The sequence below is a fragment of the Heterodontus francisci genome, chromosome 29 (assembly GCF_036365525.1).
Source record: "Heterodontus francisci isolate sHetFra1 chromosome 29, sHetFra1.hap1, whole genome shotgun sequence".
Taxonomy (NCBI): Eukaryota; Metazoa; Chordata; class Chondrichthyes; order Heterodontiformes; family Heterodontidae; genus Heterodontus; species Heterodontus francisci.
Window position 1 is genome coordinate 60095192 of NC_090399.1, and position 14125 is coordinate 60109316.

At 49.6% G+C, this 14125-nt stretch overlaps 1 protein-coding gene across 9 annotated transcripts in view; it reads left to right on the plus strand.

The window, feature by feature from the left end:
* The first annotated feature begins 4639 nt into the window (after nucleotides 1–4639).
* Nucleotides 4640–14125, plus strand: part of LOC137345641 (class I histocompatibility antigen, F10 alpha chain-like) — a 38607-nt gene continuing 29121 nt past the window's right edge. For 8 of the 9 annotated variants that reach the window (XR_010968583.1, XR_010968582.1, XR_010968584.1 and 5 more), the window contains exons 1-2: nucleotides 4851–4992; nucleotides 11335–11595. Coding sequence is in view for 5 of the 9 variants with exons in the window: in XM_068008878.1 (XP_067864979.1) it covers nucleotides 4944–4992; nucleotides 11335–11595 (310 nt within the window). In the remaining 4 variants the exon portion in view is untranslated. Of the gene's footprint in view, nucleotides 4993–11334; nucleotides 11596–14125 lie in introns of all 9 variants that reach the window. The other variant, XM_068008879.1, reaches the window with a different exon arrangement.

The following is a 14125-nucleotide window of genomic DNA, read 5'->3' on the forward strand; positions in this document are numbered from 1 at the left end:
CCTCCCTCAGTACTTACCCTCTGACAATGCAGCTTTCCCTCAGTACTGACCCACCGACTGTGCAGCCCTCCCTCAAAACTTACCCTCTGACAGTGCAGCCCTCCCTCAGTACTTACCCTCTGACAATGCAGCTTTCCCTCAGTGCTGACCCACCGACAATGCAGCTGCCCCTCAGTACTTACCCTCTGACAGCACAGCACTCCCTCAGTACTTACCCTCTGACAGTGCAGCCCTCCCTCAGTATTTACCCTCTGACAATGCAGCCCTCCCTCAGTACTGCCCCTCCGACAGTGCTGTGCTCTCTCAGTACCGACCCTCCGACAGTGCAGCACTCCCTCAGGACTGACCCACCGACAGTGCAGCACTCCCTCAGTACTGCCCCTCCGACAGTGCTGTGCTCTCTCAGTACCGACCATCCGACTGTGCAGCACTCCCTCCGTACTGACCCTCCGACAGTGCAGCACTCCCTCAGTACTGCACTAAAGCATCAGCCTAGATTTTGTGCTGAATGATTGGGAAATTCTGATTGTGAGGTGAGAGTGCTACCATCGAGGCCCAGCTGACATCACATAAAAAAGAATATTTCCACTGAGAGTGCAGTGGGCTTGACTGAAAAAAGTAGATCAAGGTTGGTCTTGATAATGAGGTTCACTCTCCTCAGGTATAGGTCATTCCTTTCGGGTTTGGTGAGGTGACCCTGTTATGTATTCCACTCCTGCTAACTTTCTGCAGTTGTGTTTGTGTTTAACAAACTTGCTGGTGTATTTTGCAATGATCTTATAGGGCTCTGTCTCTGTGCATTGGGAACAGAGAGACCTCAGGTTTCTGAACAGCACAAACCTTGTAAGCATCTGACATTTCAACATTCCTTCCAGACACAACATGTAGATGCAGTTATCCATTATATATTCAACACACATCCCCACCACAGAGAACACATCAGAGCCCAGTTTACCCGCGTTTCCTGTTATAGTCACCAGGATGGGCTCCTGTACCCACAACCATAAACTGTCTACAATTTCTATGTAACATGACTGAGCTTCATATTCTGGGATAACCAGCCTGTTAAAGCCTGAAAGTGAAGCAAGTTTCCCTTTCCTCATTGTCTGGGTTTGACACTGTGAGGTATGTGTGATGGTCAATAATGATCCAGTGTTTATCAATAAATCATGTCTGTGGCCAACCAGAACAACTGGGTAAAGCAACCCCATCACATCAGACCCTCACTCCGACTGTGGGAAGACCACTCCCTCCTCACGCCCCTATCACATCAGACTCTCCTTCCGGCTGTGGGGAGACCACTCCCTCCTCACGCCCCTATCACATCAGACCCTCACTCCGACTGTGGGAAGACCACTCCCTCCTCACGCCCCTATCACATCAGACTCTCCTTCCGGCTGTGGGGAGAACACCCCACCTCACTCTCCCATCATATTGGACCCTTATAACAGCTGTAGGGACACCACTCCTCCCTCAATCCTCCATCAGCTTGGACACTCACTCCAACTGTGGGGAGACCACTCCCTCCACCCTAACCTATCACATCGGACCCTCACTCCAACTGTGGGGAGACCACTCCCTCCACCCGAACTCATCACATTGGACCCTCACTCCAACTGTGGGGAGACCACTCCCTCCTCCCTAACCCATCACATCAGACACTCATTCCAACTGTGGGGAGACCACTCCCTCCACCCTAACCTATCACATCGGACCCTCACTCCAACTGTGGGGAGACCACTCCCTCCACCCGAACTCATCACATTGGACCCTCACTCCAACTGTAGGGAGCCCACTCCCTCCTCCCTAACCTATCACATTGGACCCTCACTCTCAACTGTGGGGAGACCACTCCCTCCTCCCTAACCGATCACATCGGACACTCACTCTAACTGTGGGGAGACCACTCCCTCCACCCTAACCTATCACATCGGACCCTCACTCCAACTGTGGGGAGACCACTCCCTCCTCCCTAACCGATTACATCGGACACTCACTCTAACTGTGGGGAGACCACTCCCTCCACCCTAACCTATCACATCGGACCCTCACTCCAACTGTGGGGAGACCACTCCCTCCTCCCTAACCGATCACATCGGACACTCACTCCAACTGTGGGGAGACCACTCCCTCCTCCCTAACTCATCACATTGGACCTTCACTCTCAACTGTGGGGAGACCACTCCTTCCTCCCTAACTTATCACATCGGACACTCACTCCAACTGTAGGGAGCCCACTCCCTCCTCCCTAACCTATCACATCGGACCCTCACTCCAACTGTGGGGAGCCCACTCCCTCCTCCCTAACCCATCACATTGGACCCTCACTCCAACCGTAGGGAGCCCACTCCCTCCTCCCTAACCCATCACATTGGACCCTCACTCTCAACTGTGGGGAGACCACTCCCTCCTCCCTAACCTATCACATCGGACCCTCACTCTCAACTGTGGGGAGCCCACTCCCTCCTCCCTAACCCATCACATTGGACTCTCACTCCAACTGTGGGGAGACCACTCCCTCCTCCCTCAATCCTCCATCAGATTGGACCCTCACTCCAACTGTGGGGAGACCACTCCCTCCTCCCTAACCGATCACATCGGACCCTCACTCCAACTGTGGGGAGACCACTCCCTCCTCCCTAACCGATCACATCGGACACTCACTCCAACTGTGGGGAGACCACTCCCTCCTCCCTAACCCATCACATTGGACCCTCACTCCAACTGTGGGGAGACCACTCCCTCCTCCCTAACCCATCACATTGGACCCTCACTCCAACTGTGGGGAGACCACTCCCTCCTCCCTAACCCATCACATTGGACCCTCACTCCAACTGTGGGGAGACCACTCCCTCCTCCCTAACCGATCACATCGGACACTCACTCCAACTGTGGGGAGACCACTCCCTCCTCCCTAACCTATCACATCGGACCCTCACTCCAACTGTGGGGAGACCACTCCCTCCTCCCTAACCGATCACATCGGACACTCACTCCAACTGTGGGGAGACCACTCCCTCCTCCCTAACTCATCACATTGGAAACTCACTCCAACTGTAGAGAGACCACTCCCTCCTCCCTAACCTATCACATCGGACCCTCACTCAACTGTGGGGAGCCCACTCCCTCCTCCCTAACCTATCACATCGGACCCTCACTCCAACTGTAGGGAGACCACTCCCTCCTCCCTAACCCATCTCATTGGACCCTCACTCTCAACTGTGGGGAGACCACTCCCTCCTCCCTAACCCATCACATTGGACCCTCACTCTCAACTATGGGGAGACCACTCCCTCCTCCCTAACCTATCACATCGGACCCTCACTCTCAACTGTGGGGAGCCCACTCCCTCCTCCCTAACCTATCGCATTGGACCCTCACTCTCAACTGTGGGGAGACCACTCCCTCCTCCCTAACCCATCACATTGGACCCTCACTCCTGACTATGAGGAGGCCTCTCCTTCTCTATTGGGATTCTCTGTTGGCCATGCCTCCTTCTGTTGATCTTGACTGGAGGGTAATGGGAGGCCCTCAGCTTGCTGCAGCCACTCTCTCAGTAATCTTCTCCATGTTCAGCAGAGTTTCTAATCGCTCAATCTGTTGTCCAAAGCAGTGAATGTGATCACTTTCTCCTCCATCTCCTCCCTAGGGAGCTCGTCCAAAGTGTGGACCCCCTTTCTCTCCCAGATCTCCAATTCCTGTCCACATGACCTGGTTTATCACAGTTCGAGTAGTTCAGACTGTGTGTGGCTCGCTTGTGGACTGGCTCAGTCCCAGTCTCTGTCCCTAGTGGGACAAGGCTCGTCCACAGCTGAGACCTGCCTTTTCTGAGTCTCCGCTGCTCAAACTCACTCACCTGCTGGATGATCCCAACCTGGTGTCACCTCTTATCTAGCTTGTTCCCAGTCCAATCCTGTGTGGACCGACACTCCCACCTTCTCCTTTAGAATGGGAGATAATCAAACAAGGAATAAGGATTTAAATCTGGGGTCTGTCATGGCTGGTGCTCACTTCCCTTCTCCTCCTGTCACCCCTACTCCCAAGATATAAATGTTAAAGATGCTCTAGAATGTTTCAGGGCTCCTTGTCTTACTCCACCCGCCTGTGCTAATAGTTAGGCAGGGTCCATCCCTAAGATAGTCAGTATTGCCCTTGTCAGCAGGAACATCTCAATCAGTTGCATCTTCCAGCCCCTCCTGGACCATTCGCCGTTCCACCACACTTCTACATGTCTACTTTAAACCTGAGCAAACACGAGTTCCTGTTGACACTATTTGTGGTTTCCTGTATCTGGGGTTGACTTGGTCTGTGGTGCAGCCTTTAATGTTGCCTGTGTATCCTTTAGGTTACTTTTACAGCTACCTTCTCCCTTAACCCATTGTTTATCTTACAGTTTCCAATATCCCCTCCACACTGATTTTCCATCCTGCTTATTGACATTGGAGTGTCACTGGTCTTCCTTGGAGGTAGACTCACTCTGCAAACCTTTCCCTTTTTCAATTCACAGCTCCTGGTTTCTAAATCTTTTTCACCCAGAGACTACTGTAGTTTTATTCTGATTGGACACAAATATGCCAACGAACCAATCAGTATGCAGCAGTCTGAATAACCAACAACATCTTCTGATTTAATGCAATCAGCACTGGGCACAGCTCACAGACCCAGAACACGGGGCAGAGGAATCACACAGTCTGAACTGGACACAGCTCACAGACCCAGAACACGGGGCAGAGAAATCACACAGTCTGAACTGGGCACAGCTCACAGACCCAGAACACGGGGCAGAGGAATCACACAGTCTGAACTGGACACAGCTCACAGACCCAGAACACGGGGCAGAGGAATCACACAGTCTGAACTGGACACAGCTCAGAGCCCGAGACAGTATTTGGGAAAAGGATTCCCCACAAACTGTTCATCCCAGACTGTTGAGGGAAGCAACAATGATTGGAGTGATAGAACTGGTCCTCCTGTGTGGAGGAGTCTCTGCAGGTGAGTAATGGGGACTGAGAGGGTCTCAGTGCCAGGCTGGGTACTGGGGCATTAACCCTTGGTCAGTGGGTAATGGGCTCTGAGAGGACTCAGTGCCAGGCTGGGTACTGGGGCATTAACCCTTGGTCAGTGGGTAATGGGCTCTGAGAGGGTTTCAGTGCTAGACTGGGCACTGGGACTGGAGAATGGAGAGAGACTTTAGGGGGAGTGAGGGACATGGGACTGCAGAATGGAGATAGAGAGAGAGAACGATAGCAACAGCATTTGTATTTGATCATAATTGATTTGTACCTCAACTTCATTTACCATTTCCACCTCTGTAATATCACCCTCTCTCAGCTCTTCTGCTGCTGAAACCTCATCCATGTCTTTGTTACTTTCAGACGTCACTATTCTAACACACTCCTGACTTGCCTCTCACATTCTACCCTCTGTAACCTTGCGGTCATCCAAAACCTTGCTGCCCATTTCCTAACTTGCACCAAATCCCATTCACCCATCACCCCTGTGCTCACTGACCTACACTCGCACCCAGTTAAACAAATATCAATTTGAAAATTCTCATCCATATTTTCAAATCCCTCCATGGCCTCGTCCCTTCCAACCTCTGTAACACCCTCCGGTTCCACAACCCTCTGAGATATCTGTACTGCTCTAATTCTGGCCTCTGGAACATCCCTGATTTTAAACGTTCCACCATTGGTACCCTTACCTTTGATTGACAAGGCCTCAGGCTCTGGAATTCCCTCCCTACACCTCTCCACCTCTCTAACTCACTTTCCTCCTTTAAGACACACCTGAAAACCTACCTCTTTAACCAAGCTTTTGATCCGCTGTTCTAATATCTCCTTATGTGGCACTCTGTCATATTTTGTTTTGTAATGCCCCTGTGAAGCACTTTGGGATATTGTGTAATGTCACAGGCACTATATAAATACAAGTTCTTGTTGTTTCCCAGCTTTGCTCCATTATCCCTTGATACCCTTAGTGAACAAATATCTCTCATTTTGAAAACTCCAATTGATCCCCAGCATCCAGAGCCTTTTGATCGAGCGATTTCCAAATTTCCACTGGCCTTTGTGTGAAGAAGTCTTTCTTGACATCACCCCTGAACGGCATAGCTCCAATGTGAAGACTATATCCCCATATTCGTCATTCCCCCAATCAGGAAGTAGTTTTGCTGTATCTATTCTATCAAATTCTTGTAACATTTTAATCACTTCAATAATTCACCCTTTAATCTTCTAAACGCGAGAGAATATGAGCCAAATCTAAGCAATTTGTCCTGAACCCAATCAATCTGCCCTGTACCCACTCCAAGCCCAATAGATCATTCCAGAGGTGCAGTGTTCAGAACTAAACACAGCTCTCCAGATGTGCTCTAGCCAAAGCTCTGTTCAGCTGGAGCATAAATCCACCCCTATGGATAACAGGGGCTCTGTATTGTGTTGTGTTATGTTGGGGTTTATTTACAGGCCCTCTGTGATGTGTACTGGTTTATTTACAGAGGCTCTGAGTTATGTTGGGTTTTATTTACAGGATGCTCTGTTGTGTTGAGGTTTAGTTACAGGGACCATGTGTTGTGTTGGTGTTTATTTCCAGGGGCTCTGTGTTGTGTTGGGGTTTATTTACAGGGGCTCTGTGTTGTGCTGGGGTTTATTTACAGGGGCTCTGTGTTGTGCTGGGGTTTATTTCCAGGGGCTCTGTGTTGTGTTGGTGTTTATTTATAGGGGCTCTGTGTTGTGCTGGGGTTTATTTACAGGGGCTCTGTGTTGTGTTGGTGTTTATTTACAGGGGCTCTGTGTTGTGTTGTGTTTATTTACAGGGGCTCTGTGTTGTGTTGTGTTTATTTACAGGGGCTCTGTGTTGTGTTGGTGTTTATTTACAGGGGCTCTGTGTTGTATTGGTGTTAATTTCCAGGGGCTCTGTGTTTTATTGGGGTTTATTTACAGGGGCTCTGTGTTGTGCTGGGGTTTATTTACAGGGGCTCTGTGTTGTGTTGGTGTTTATTTATAGGGGCTCTGTGTTGTGCTGGGGTTTATTTACAGGGGCTCTGTGTTGTGTTGGTGTTTATTTTCAGGGGCTCTGTGTTGTGTTGTGTTTATTTACAGGGGCTCTGTGTTGTGTTGTGTTTATTTACAGGGGCTCTGTGTTGTGTTGGTGTTTATTTATAGGGGCTCTGTGTTGTATTGGTATTAATTTCCAGGGGCTCTGTGTTATGTTGGGGTTTATTTATAGGGGCTCTGTGTTGTGCTGGGGTTTATTTATAAGGGCTCTGTGTTGTGTTGGGGTTTATTTCCAGGGGATCTGTGTTGTATTGGTGTTAATTTCCAGGGGCTCTGTGTTATGTTGGGGTTTATTTATAGGGGCTCTGTGTTGTGCTGGGGTTTATTTATAAGGGCTCTGTGTTGTGTTGGGGTTTATTTCCAGGGGCTCTGTTTTGTGTTGGTGTTTATTTATAGGGGCTCTGTGTTTTATTGGGGTTTATTTCCAGGGGCTCTGTGTTGTGTTGGTGTTTATTTACAGGGGCTCTGTGTTGCGTTGGTGTTAATTTCCAGGGGCTATGTGTTATGTTGGGGTTTATTTATAGGGGCTCTGTGTTGTGTTGGGGTATAATTACAGGGGCTCTGTGTTGTGCTGGGGTTTATTTATAGGGGCTCTGTGTTGTGTTGGGGTTTATTTCCAGGAGCTCTGTTTTGTGTTGGTGTTTATTTATAGGGGCTCTGTGTTTTATTGGGATTTATTTACAGGGGCTCTGTGTTGTGTTGGTGTTTATTTACAGGGGCTCTGTGTTGTATTGATGTTAATTTCCAGGGGCTCTGTGTTATGTTGGGGTTTATTTATAGGGGCTCTGTGTTTTATTGGGGTTTATTTACAGGGGCTCTGTGTTGTGTTGGTGTTTATTTACAGGGGCTCTGTGTTGTGTTGGTGTTTATTTACAGGGGCTCTGTGTTGTGTTGGTGTTTATTTATAGGGGCTCTGTGTTGTGTTGGTGTTTATTTCCAGGGGCTCTGTGTTGTGTTGGTGTTTATTTACAGGGGCTCTATGTTGTGTTGTGTGGGTGTTTATTTCCAGGGGCTCTGTGTTGTGTTGGGGTTTATTTACAGGGCCTCTATGTTGTGTTGTGTCGGTGTTTATTTCCAGGGGCTCTGTGTTGTGTTGGGGTTTATTTACAGGGGCTCTGTGTTGTGTTGGTGTTTATTCATATGGGCTCTATTTTGTGTTGCTTGGATGCATCTTTGGGTTCATATACTGTCACTGTGGGTTTTGTGTTTGGGCTTCTTGCCCTGATGTCACTCTCTATATATGTATGGCATTGCTGTTTTAGGCTTTATGCTCTGATATCTGTGGGAGATGGGGTGTCTGTGTGAGCGCGCAGTTGAGGATTTGGGGTTCATCTCCTGATGTCCCTCTGTCGCTCTCTGTGGCCTTGATGTTTTGGGGTTCATGCCCTGATGTCTCTCTCTCTCTCTCTCTGTGGTGTTGGTGTTTTGGGGTTCATGCCCTGATGTCTCTCTCTCTCTCTCTCTCTCTCTGGGGTTGATGTTTTGGGGTTCATGCCCTGATGTCTCTCTCTCTCTCTCTCTCTCTCTGGGGTTGGTGTTTTGGGGTTCATGCCCTGATGTCTCTCTCTCTCTCTCTCTCTCTGTGGTGTTGGTGTTTTGGGGTTCATGCCCTGATGTCTCTCTCTCTCTCTCTCTCTCTCTGGGGTTGGTGTTTTGGGGTTCATGCCCTGATCTCTCTCTCTCTCTCTCTCTCTCTCTGGGGTTGGTGTTTTGGGGTTCATGCCCTGATGTCTCTCTCTCTCTCTCTCTCTGTGGGGTTGTTGTTTTGGGGTTCATGCCCTGATGTCTCTCTCTCTCTCTCTGGGGTTGGTGTTTTGGGGTTCATGCCCTGATGTCTCTCTCTCTCTCTGTGGGGTTGATGTTTTGGGGTTCATGCCCTGATGTCTCTCTCTCTCTCTCTGTGGGGTTGTTGTTTTGGGGTTCATGCCCTGATGTCTCTCTCTCTCTCTCTGGGGTTGGTGTTTTGGGGTTCATGCCCTGATGTCTCTCTCTCTCTCTCTGTGGGGTTGATGTTTTGGGGTTCATGCCCTGATCTCTCTCTCTCTCTCTCTCTGTGGGGTTGATGTTTTGGGGTTCATGCCCTGATGTCTTTCTCTCTCTCTCTTTGTGCGTTTGGTGTTTCAGCGTTCATGCCCTGATGTCTTTCTCTCTCTGTGGGGTTGTTGATTTGGGGTTCATGCCCTGATGTCTCTCTCTCTCTCTCTCTCTCTGTGGGGTTGTTGTTTTGGGGTTCATGCCCTGATGTCTCTCTCTCTGTGGGGTTGATGTTTTGGGGTTCATGCCCTGATGTCTCTCTTTCTCTGTGGGGTTGGTGTTTTGGGGTTCATGCCCTGATGTCTCTCTCTCTCTCTCTGTGGGGTTGATGTTTTGGGGTTCATGCCCTGATGTCTCTCTCTCTGTGGGGTTGTTGTTTTGGGGTTCATGCCCTGATGTCTCTCTTTCTCTGTGGGGTTGATGTTTTGGGGTTCATGCCCTGCTGTCTCTCTCTCTCTGTGGGGTTGGTGATTTGGGGTTCATGCCCTGATGTCTCTCTTTCTCTGTGGGGTTGGTATTTTGGGGTTCATGCCCTGATGTCTTTCTCTCTCTCTCTTTGTGGGGTTGGTGTTTTGGGGTTCATGCCCTGATGTGTCTCTCTGTGCGGTTGATGTTTTGGGGTTCATGCCCTGATGTCTTTCTCTCTCTCTCTCTGTGGGGTTGGTGATTTGGGGTTCATGCCCTGATGTCTCTCTTTCTCTGTGGGGTTGGTATTTTGGGGTTCATGCCCTGATGTCTTTCTCTCTCTGTGGGGTTGATGTTTTGGGGTTCATGCCCTGATGTCTCTCTCTCTCTCTCTGTGGGGTTGGTGTTTTAGGGTTCATGCCCTGATGTCTCTCTCTCTTTCTCTCTGTGGGGTTGATGTTTTGGGGTTCATGCCCTGATGTCTCTCTCTCTCTCTCTCACTCTCTGTGGTGTTGATGATTTGGGGTTCATGCCCTGATGTCTCTCTCTGTGAGGTTGGTGTTTTGGGGTTCATGCCCTGATGTCTCTCTCTCTCTCTCTCTGTTGGGTTTGTGTTTTGGGGTTCATGCCCTGATGTCTCTCTCTCTCTCTCTCTCGCTCTGTGGGGTTGTGTTTTGGGGTTCATGCCCTGATGTCTCTCTCTGTGGTGTTGATGTTTTGAGGTTGATGCCCTGATGTCTCTCTCTCTCTCTCTCTCTCTCTCTGTGAGGTTGGTGTTTTGGGGTTCATGCCCTGATGTCTCTCTCTCTCTCTCTCTGTTGGGTTTGTGTTTTGGGGTTTATGCCCTGATGTCTCTCTCTTTCTCTCTCTGTTGGGTTTGTGTTTTGGGGTTTATGCCCTGATGTCTCTCTCTGTGGTGTTGATGATTTGAGGTTGATGCCCTGATGTCTCTCTCTCTCTCTCTGTTGGGTTTGTGTTTTGGGGTTCATGCCCTGATGTCTCTCTCTCTGTGGGGCTGTTGATTTGGGGTTCATGCCCTGAGCTCTCTCTCTGTGCAGTTGGTGTTTTAGCGTTGATGCCCTGATGTCTTTCTATCTCTGTGGGGTTGATGTTTTGGGGTTGATGCCCTGATGTCTCTCTCTCTCTCTCTCTCTCTGTTGGGTTTGTGTTTTGGGGTTCATGCTCTGATGTCTCACTCGCTCTGTGGGGTTGGTGATTTGGGGTTCATGCCCTGATGTCTCTCTCTCTCTCTCTCTCTCTCTGTTGGGTTTGTGTTTTGGGGTTCATGCTCTGATGTCTCACTCGCTCTGTGGGGTTGGTGTTTTGGGGTTCATGCCCTGATGTCTCTCTCTCGCTCTGTGGGGTCGGTGATTTGGGGTTCATGCTCTGATGTCTCTCTCTCTCTCTCTCTCTCTCTGTGGGGTTGATGTTTTGGGGTTCATGCCCTGATGTCTCTCTCTCTCTCTCTCTCTCTCTGTTGGGTTTGTGTTTTGGGGTTCATGCTCTGATGTCTCACTCGCTCTGTGGGGTTGGTGATTTGGGGTTGATGCCCTGATGTCTCTCTCTCTCTCTCTCTCTGTGGTGTTGATGTTTTCGTGTTCATGCCCTGATGTCTCTCTCTCTTTCTCTCTGTTGGGTTGGTGTTTTGGGGTTCATGCTCTGATGTCTCTCTCTCTCTCTCTCTGTTGGGTTTGTGTTTTGGGGTTCATGCTCTGATGTCTCACTCGCTCTGTGGGGTTGGTGATTTGGAGTTGATGCCCTGATGTCTCTCTCTCTCGCTTTCTCTCTGTTGGGTTGGTGTTTTGGGGTTCATGCCTGATGTCTTTCTGTGTTTCAGGATCTCACTCTCTCCGGTATTTCTACACGGCAATGACCCCGATTCCTGGTCTGCCAGAGTTTGTGGCCGTCGGTTATGTGGACGATGCTACGATTGATTACTACGACAGCAATCTTCAGGAAGTAATCTCTCGGCAGCAGTGGATGGCGGAGAGTCAGGGCCCTGAGTACTGGGAACAGCAGACACAGATCCTGCGGAGTTCGGAGCACATTGGACAGACCAATATTCAGACCGCCTTAAACCGGACCAACCAGACGGGTGGTGAGACCTTGCCCTCCCACAATGCTCTCTATTCCCGCACCACTGTTTCTCTCTACATTTTCCTCATGTCTATTTACTGTCTCATATTCCTAAATTCAAGCCTCACCGTGTCTCTCTATTCCCCACCGTTGTGTCTATTTCCCCCTCCCATATTTGTCTATTCCACCACCCTGTCTCTCTATTCCTCTCTCCGTGTCTCTCTATTCCCCCATCTCTCTCTATTCCCCTCCAAGTCTCTCTTTTCCACCAAGGTGTCTTCCTATTGGACCCCCATCTCTCAATTGCCTCCTCCCCCACATCTCTCTCTACACCACTCTGTGCCTCTCTACTCCACCCCAGTGTCTCTCTATTCCCAACCCCCAACCCCTCCCCCCCCCGCCCCCCAAACCCCATCATGTCTCTCTATTCCCTCCAAGTCTCTCTGTTCCACTATGGTGTCTTTCTATTAGACCCCAGTCTCTCAACTGCCTCCCCCACAATGTTTCTCTATACACCCATCCGTCTCTCTCTCTCTCTATGCCCCCCGTGTCTCTGTATTTCACCCCTTTGCTGCTCTATTTTCACCCCAGTAACTCTCTATATCCCCTCCCATGTCTCTCTATTCCTCCATCTGTCTTTATTCTACCCCCATGTCTCTCTATTCCTCCCTCCCGTATCTCTCTATTCCCCCCACATATCTATTTGACACTCCATGCCTTCATAGTGAGAGGATTCGAGTACAGAAGCAGGGATGTCTTGTTGCAATTATACAGGGCCTTGGTGAGGCCACACCTGAAATATTGTGAGCAGTTTTGGTCTCCTTATCTGAGGAAGGATGTTCTTGCTATAGAGGGAGTGCAGCAAAGGTTTAACAGACTGATTCCTGGGATGGCGGGACTGAGGTATGAGGAAAGATTAAGTCGCTAAGGATTATATTCGCTGGAGTTCAGAAGAGTGAGGGAGAATCTCATAGAAACCTATAAAATTCTACCAGGGCTTGAACCTTTCAGGACTGAGATGTGGAGAACTTTCTTTACCCAGAGAATGGTGAGCCTGTGGAATTCACTACCACAGAAAGCAGTTGAGGCCAAAACATTGTATGTTTTCAAGAAGGAGTTAGATATAGCTCTTGGGTCTAAAGGGATCAAAGGGTATGGGGCGAAAGCGGGACCAGGTTACTGAGTTGGATTTAGATTTAGATTTAGAGATACAGCACTGAAACAGGCCCTTCGGCCCACCGAGTCTGTGCCGACCATTAACCACCCATTTATACTAATCCTATACATATTTCTACTACATCCCCCACCTGTCTCTATATTTCCCTACCACCTACCTATACTAGGGGCAATTTATAATGGCCAATTTACCTATCAACCTGCAAGTCTATTGGCTGTGGGAGGAAACCGGAGCACCCGGAGAAAACCCACGCAGACACAGGGAGAACTTGCAAACTTCACACAGGCAGTACCCAGAATTGAACCCAGGTCGCTGGAGCTGTGAGGCTGCGGTGCTAACCACAGCGATCAGCTATGATCATAATGAATGGTGGAGCAGGCTCGAAGGGCCGAATGTCCTACTCCTGCTCCAATTTTCTATGTTTCTATGTATGTTTCTATTCCCCCAACTCCCCTGGTTTTTCTCAACTCCCGTGTCACTATCCCACCACGCACACCCCCCCCCCCCCACCGTCTCTCTCTGAACCCTCCCCATGTCCCTCTTTTCCCCTCCTGTGTCTCTCTTTTCCCCTCCTGTGTCTCTCTATCTATTCCCCTCCTGTGTCTCTCTATCTTTTCCCCTCCTATGTCTCTCGATCTATTCCGCTCCTGTGTCTCACTATTCCCCTCCATATCTATTTCCCATCCCATTTCTAACTGTTCCCCCACCCTCCCTAGTTTTTCTCTTCTTCCCACACCCTGTTTCTCTCTCTCTCTCTCTCTTCACTCCTCATGCCTTTCTGTTCCCCTGGGGAGAATTTTACAGACCCCCTGACATCAGGGGTTGTGGTGTGGGGAGTCCGGAAAATGCCTGAGGGACAGGCTCACCACAGACCATGATGCCGGGAAGGCCCGGCCCGATATTGCCGGCGGTGACGAGGCCTCATGGCGGCACTCCCACCGCTTGGCGTCGGGAGCCCAATTTAAATACATAAATTAATTTAAATAAACAAAGAAATTCCCTTTACACTCCCGCCGTCTGTCCTGGTGTGATATTTGTGTCAGTGGCCGGCAATCCCACACCTTCGGATCCCCGTCCAGGGATTAAAGGCGGAACACTGGTGGAGAGGGCGGAGCAGGTGTGTTTCTCTGTGTGGAGAGGAGGGAGTTGGGTCACAGTTATCTCATTGGTGCAGGGGATGGGGGGGAAGGGGTGAAGTGTAAAGTTGATGCACATTGTGGGGGGAAGGTCAGGTGCGCAAGGTAACTGTTTTGTAGGGGGAGAGGGCTGGTAATTTAATCGATGGTTATTGGGGGGGGGTTGGTGGGAGAGGGGCAAGATCAATTTATTTAATTTTTAAAAATCAATCGCTCTTTAAATATTTAAATTGAAATCT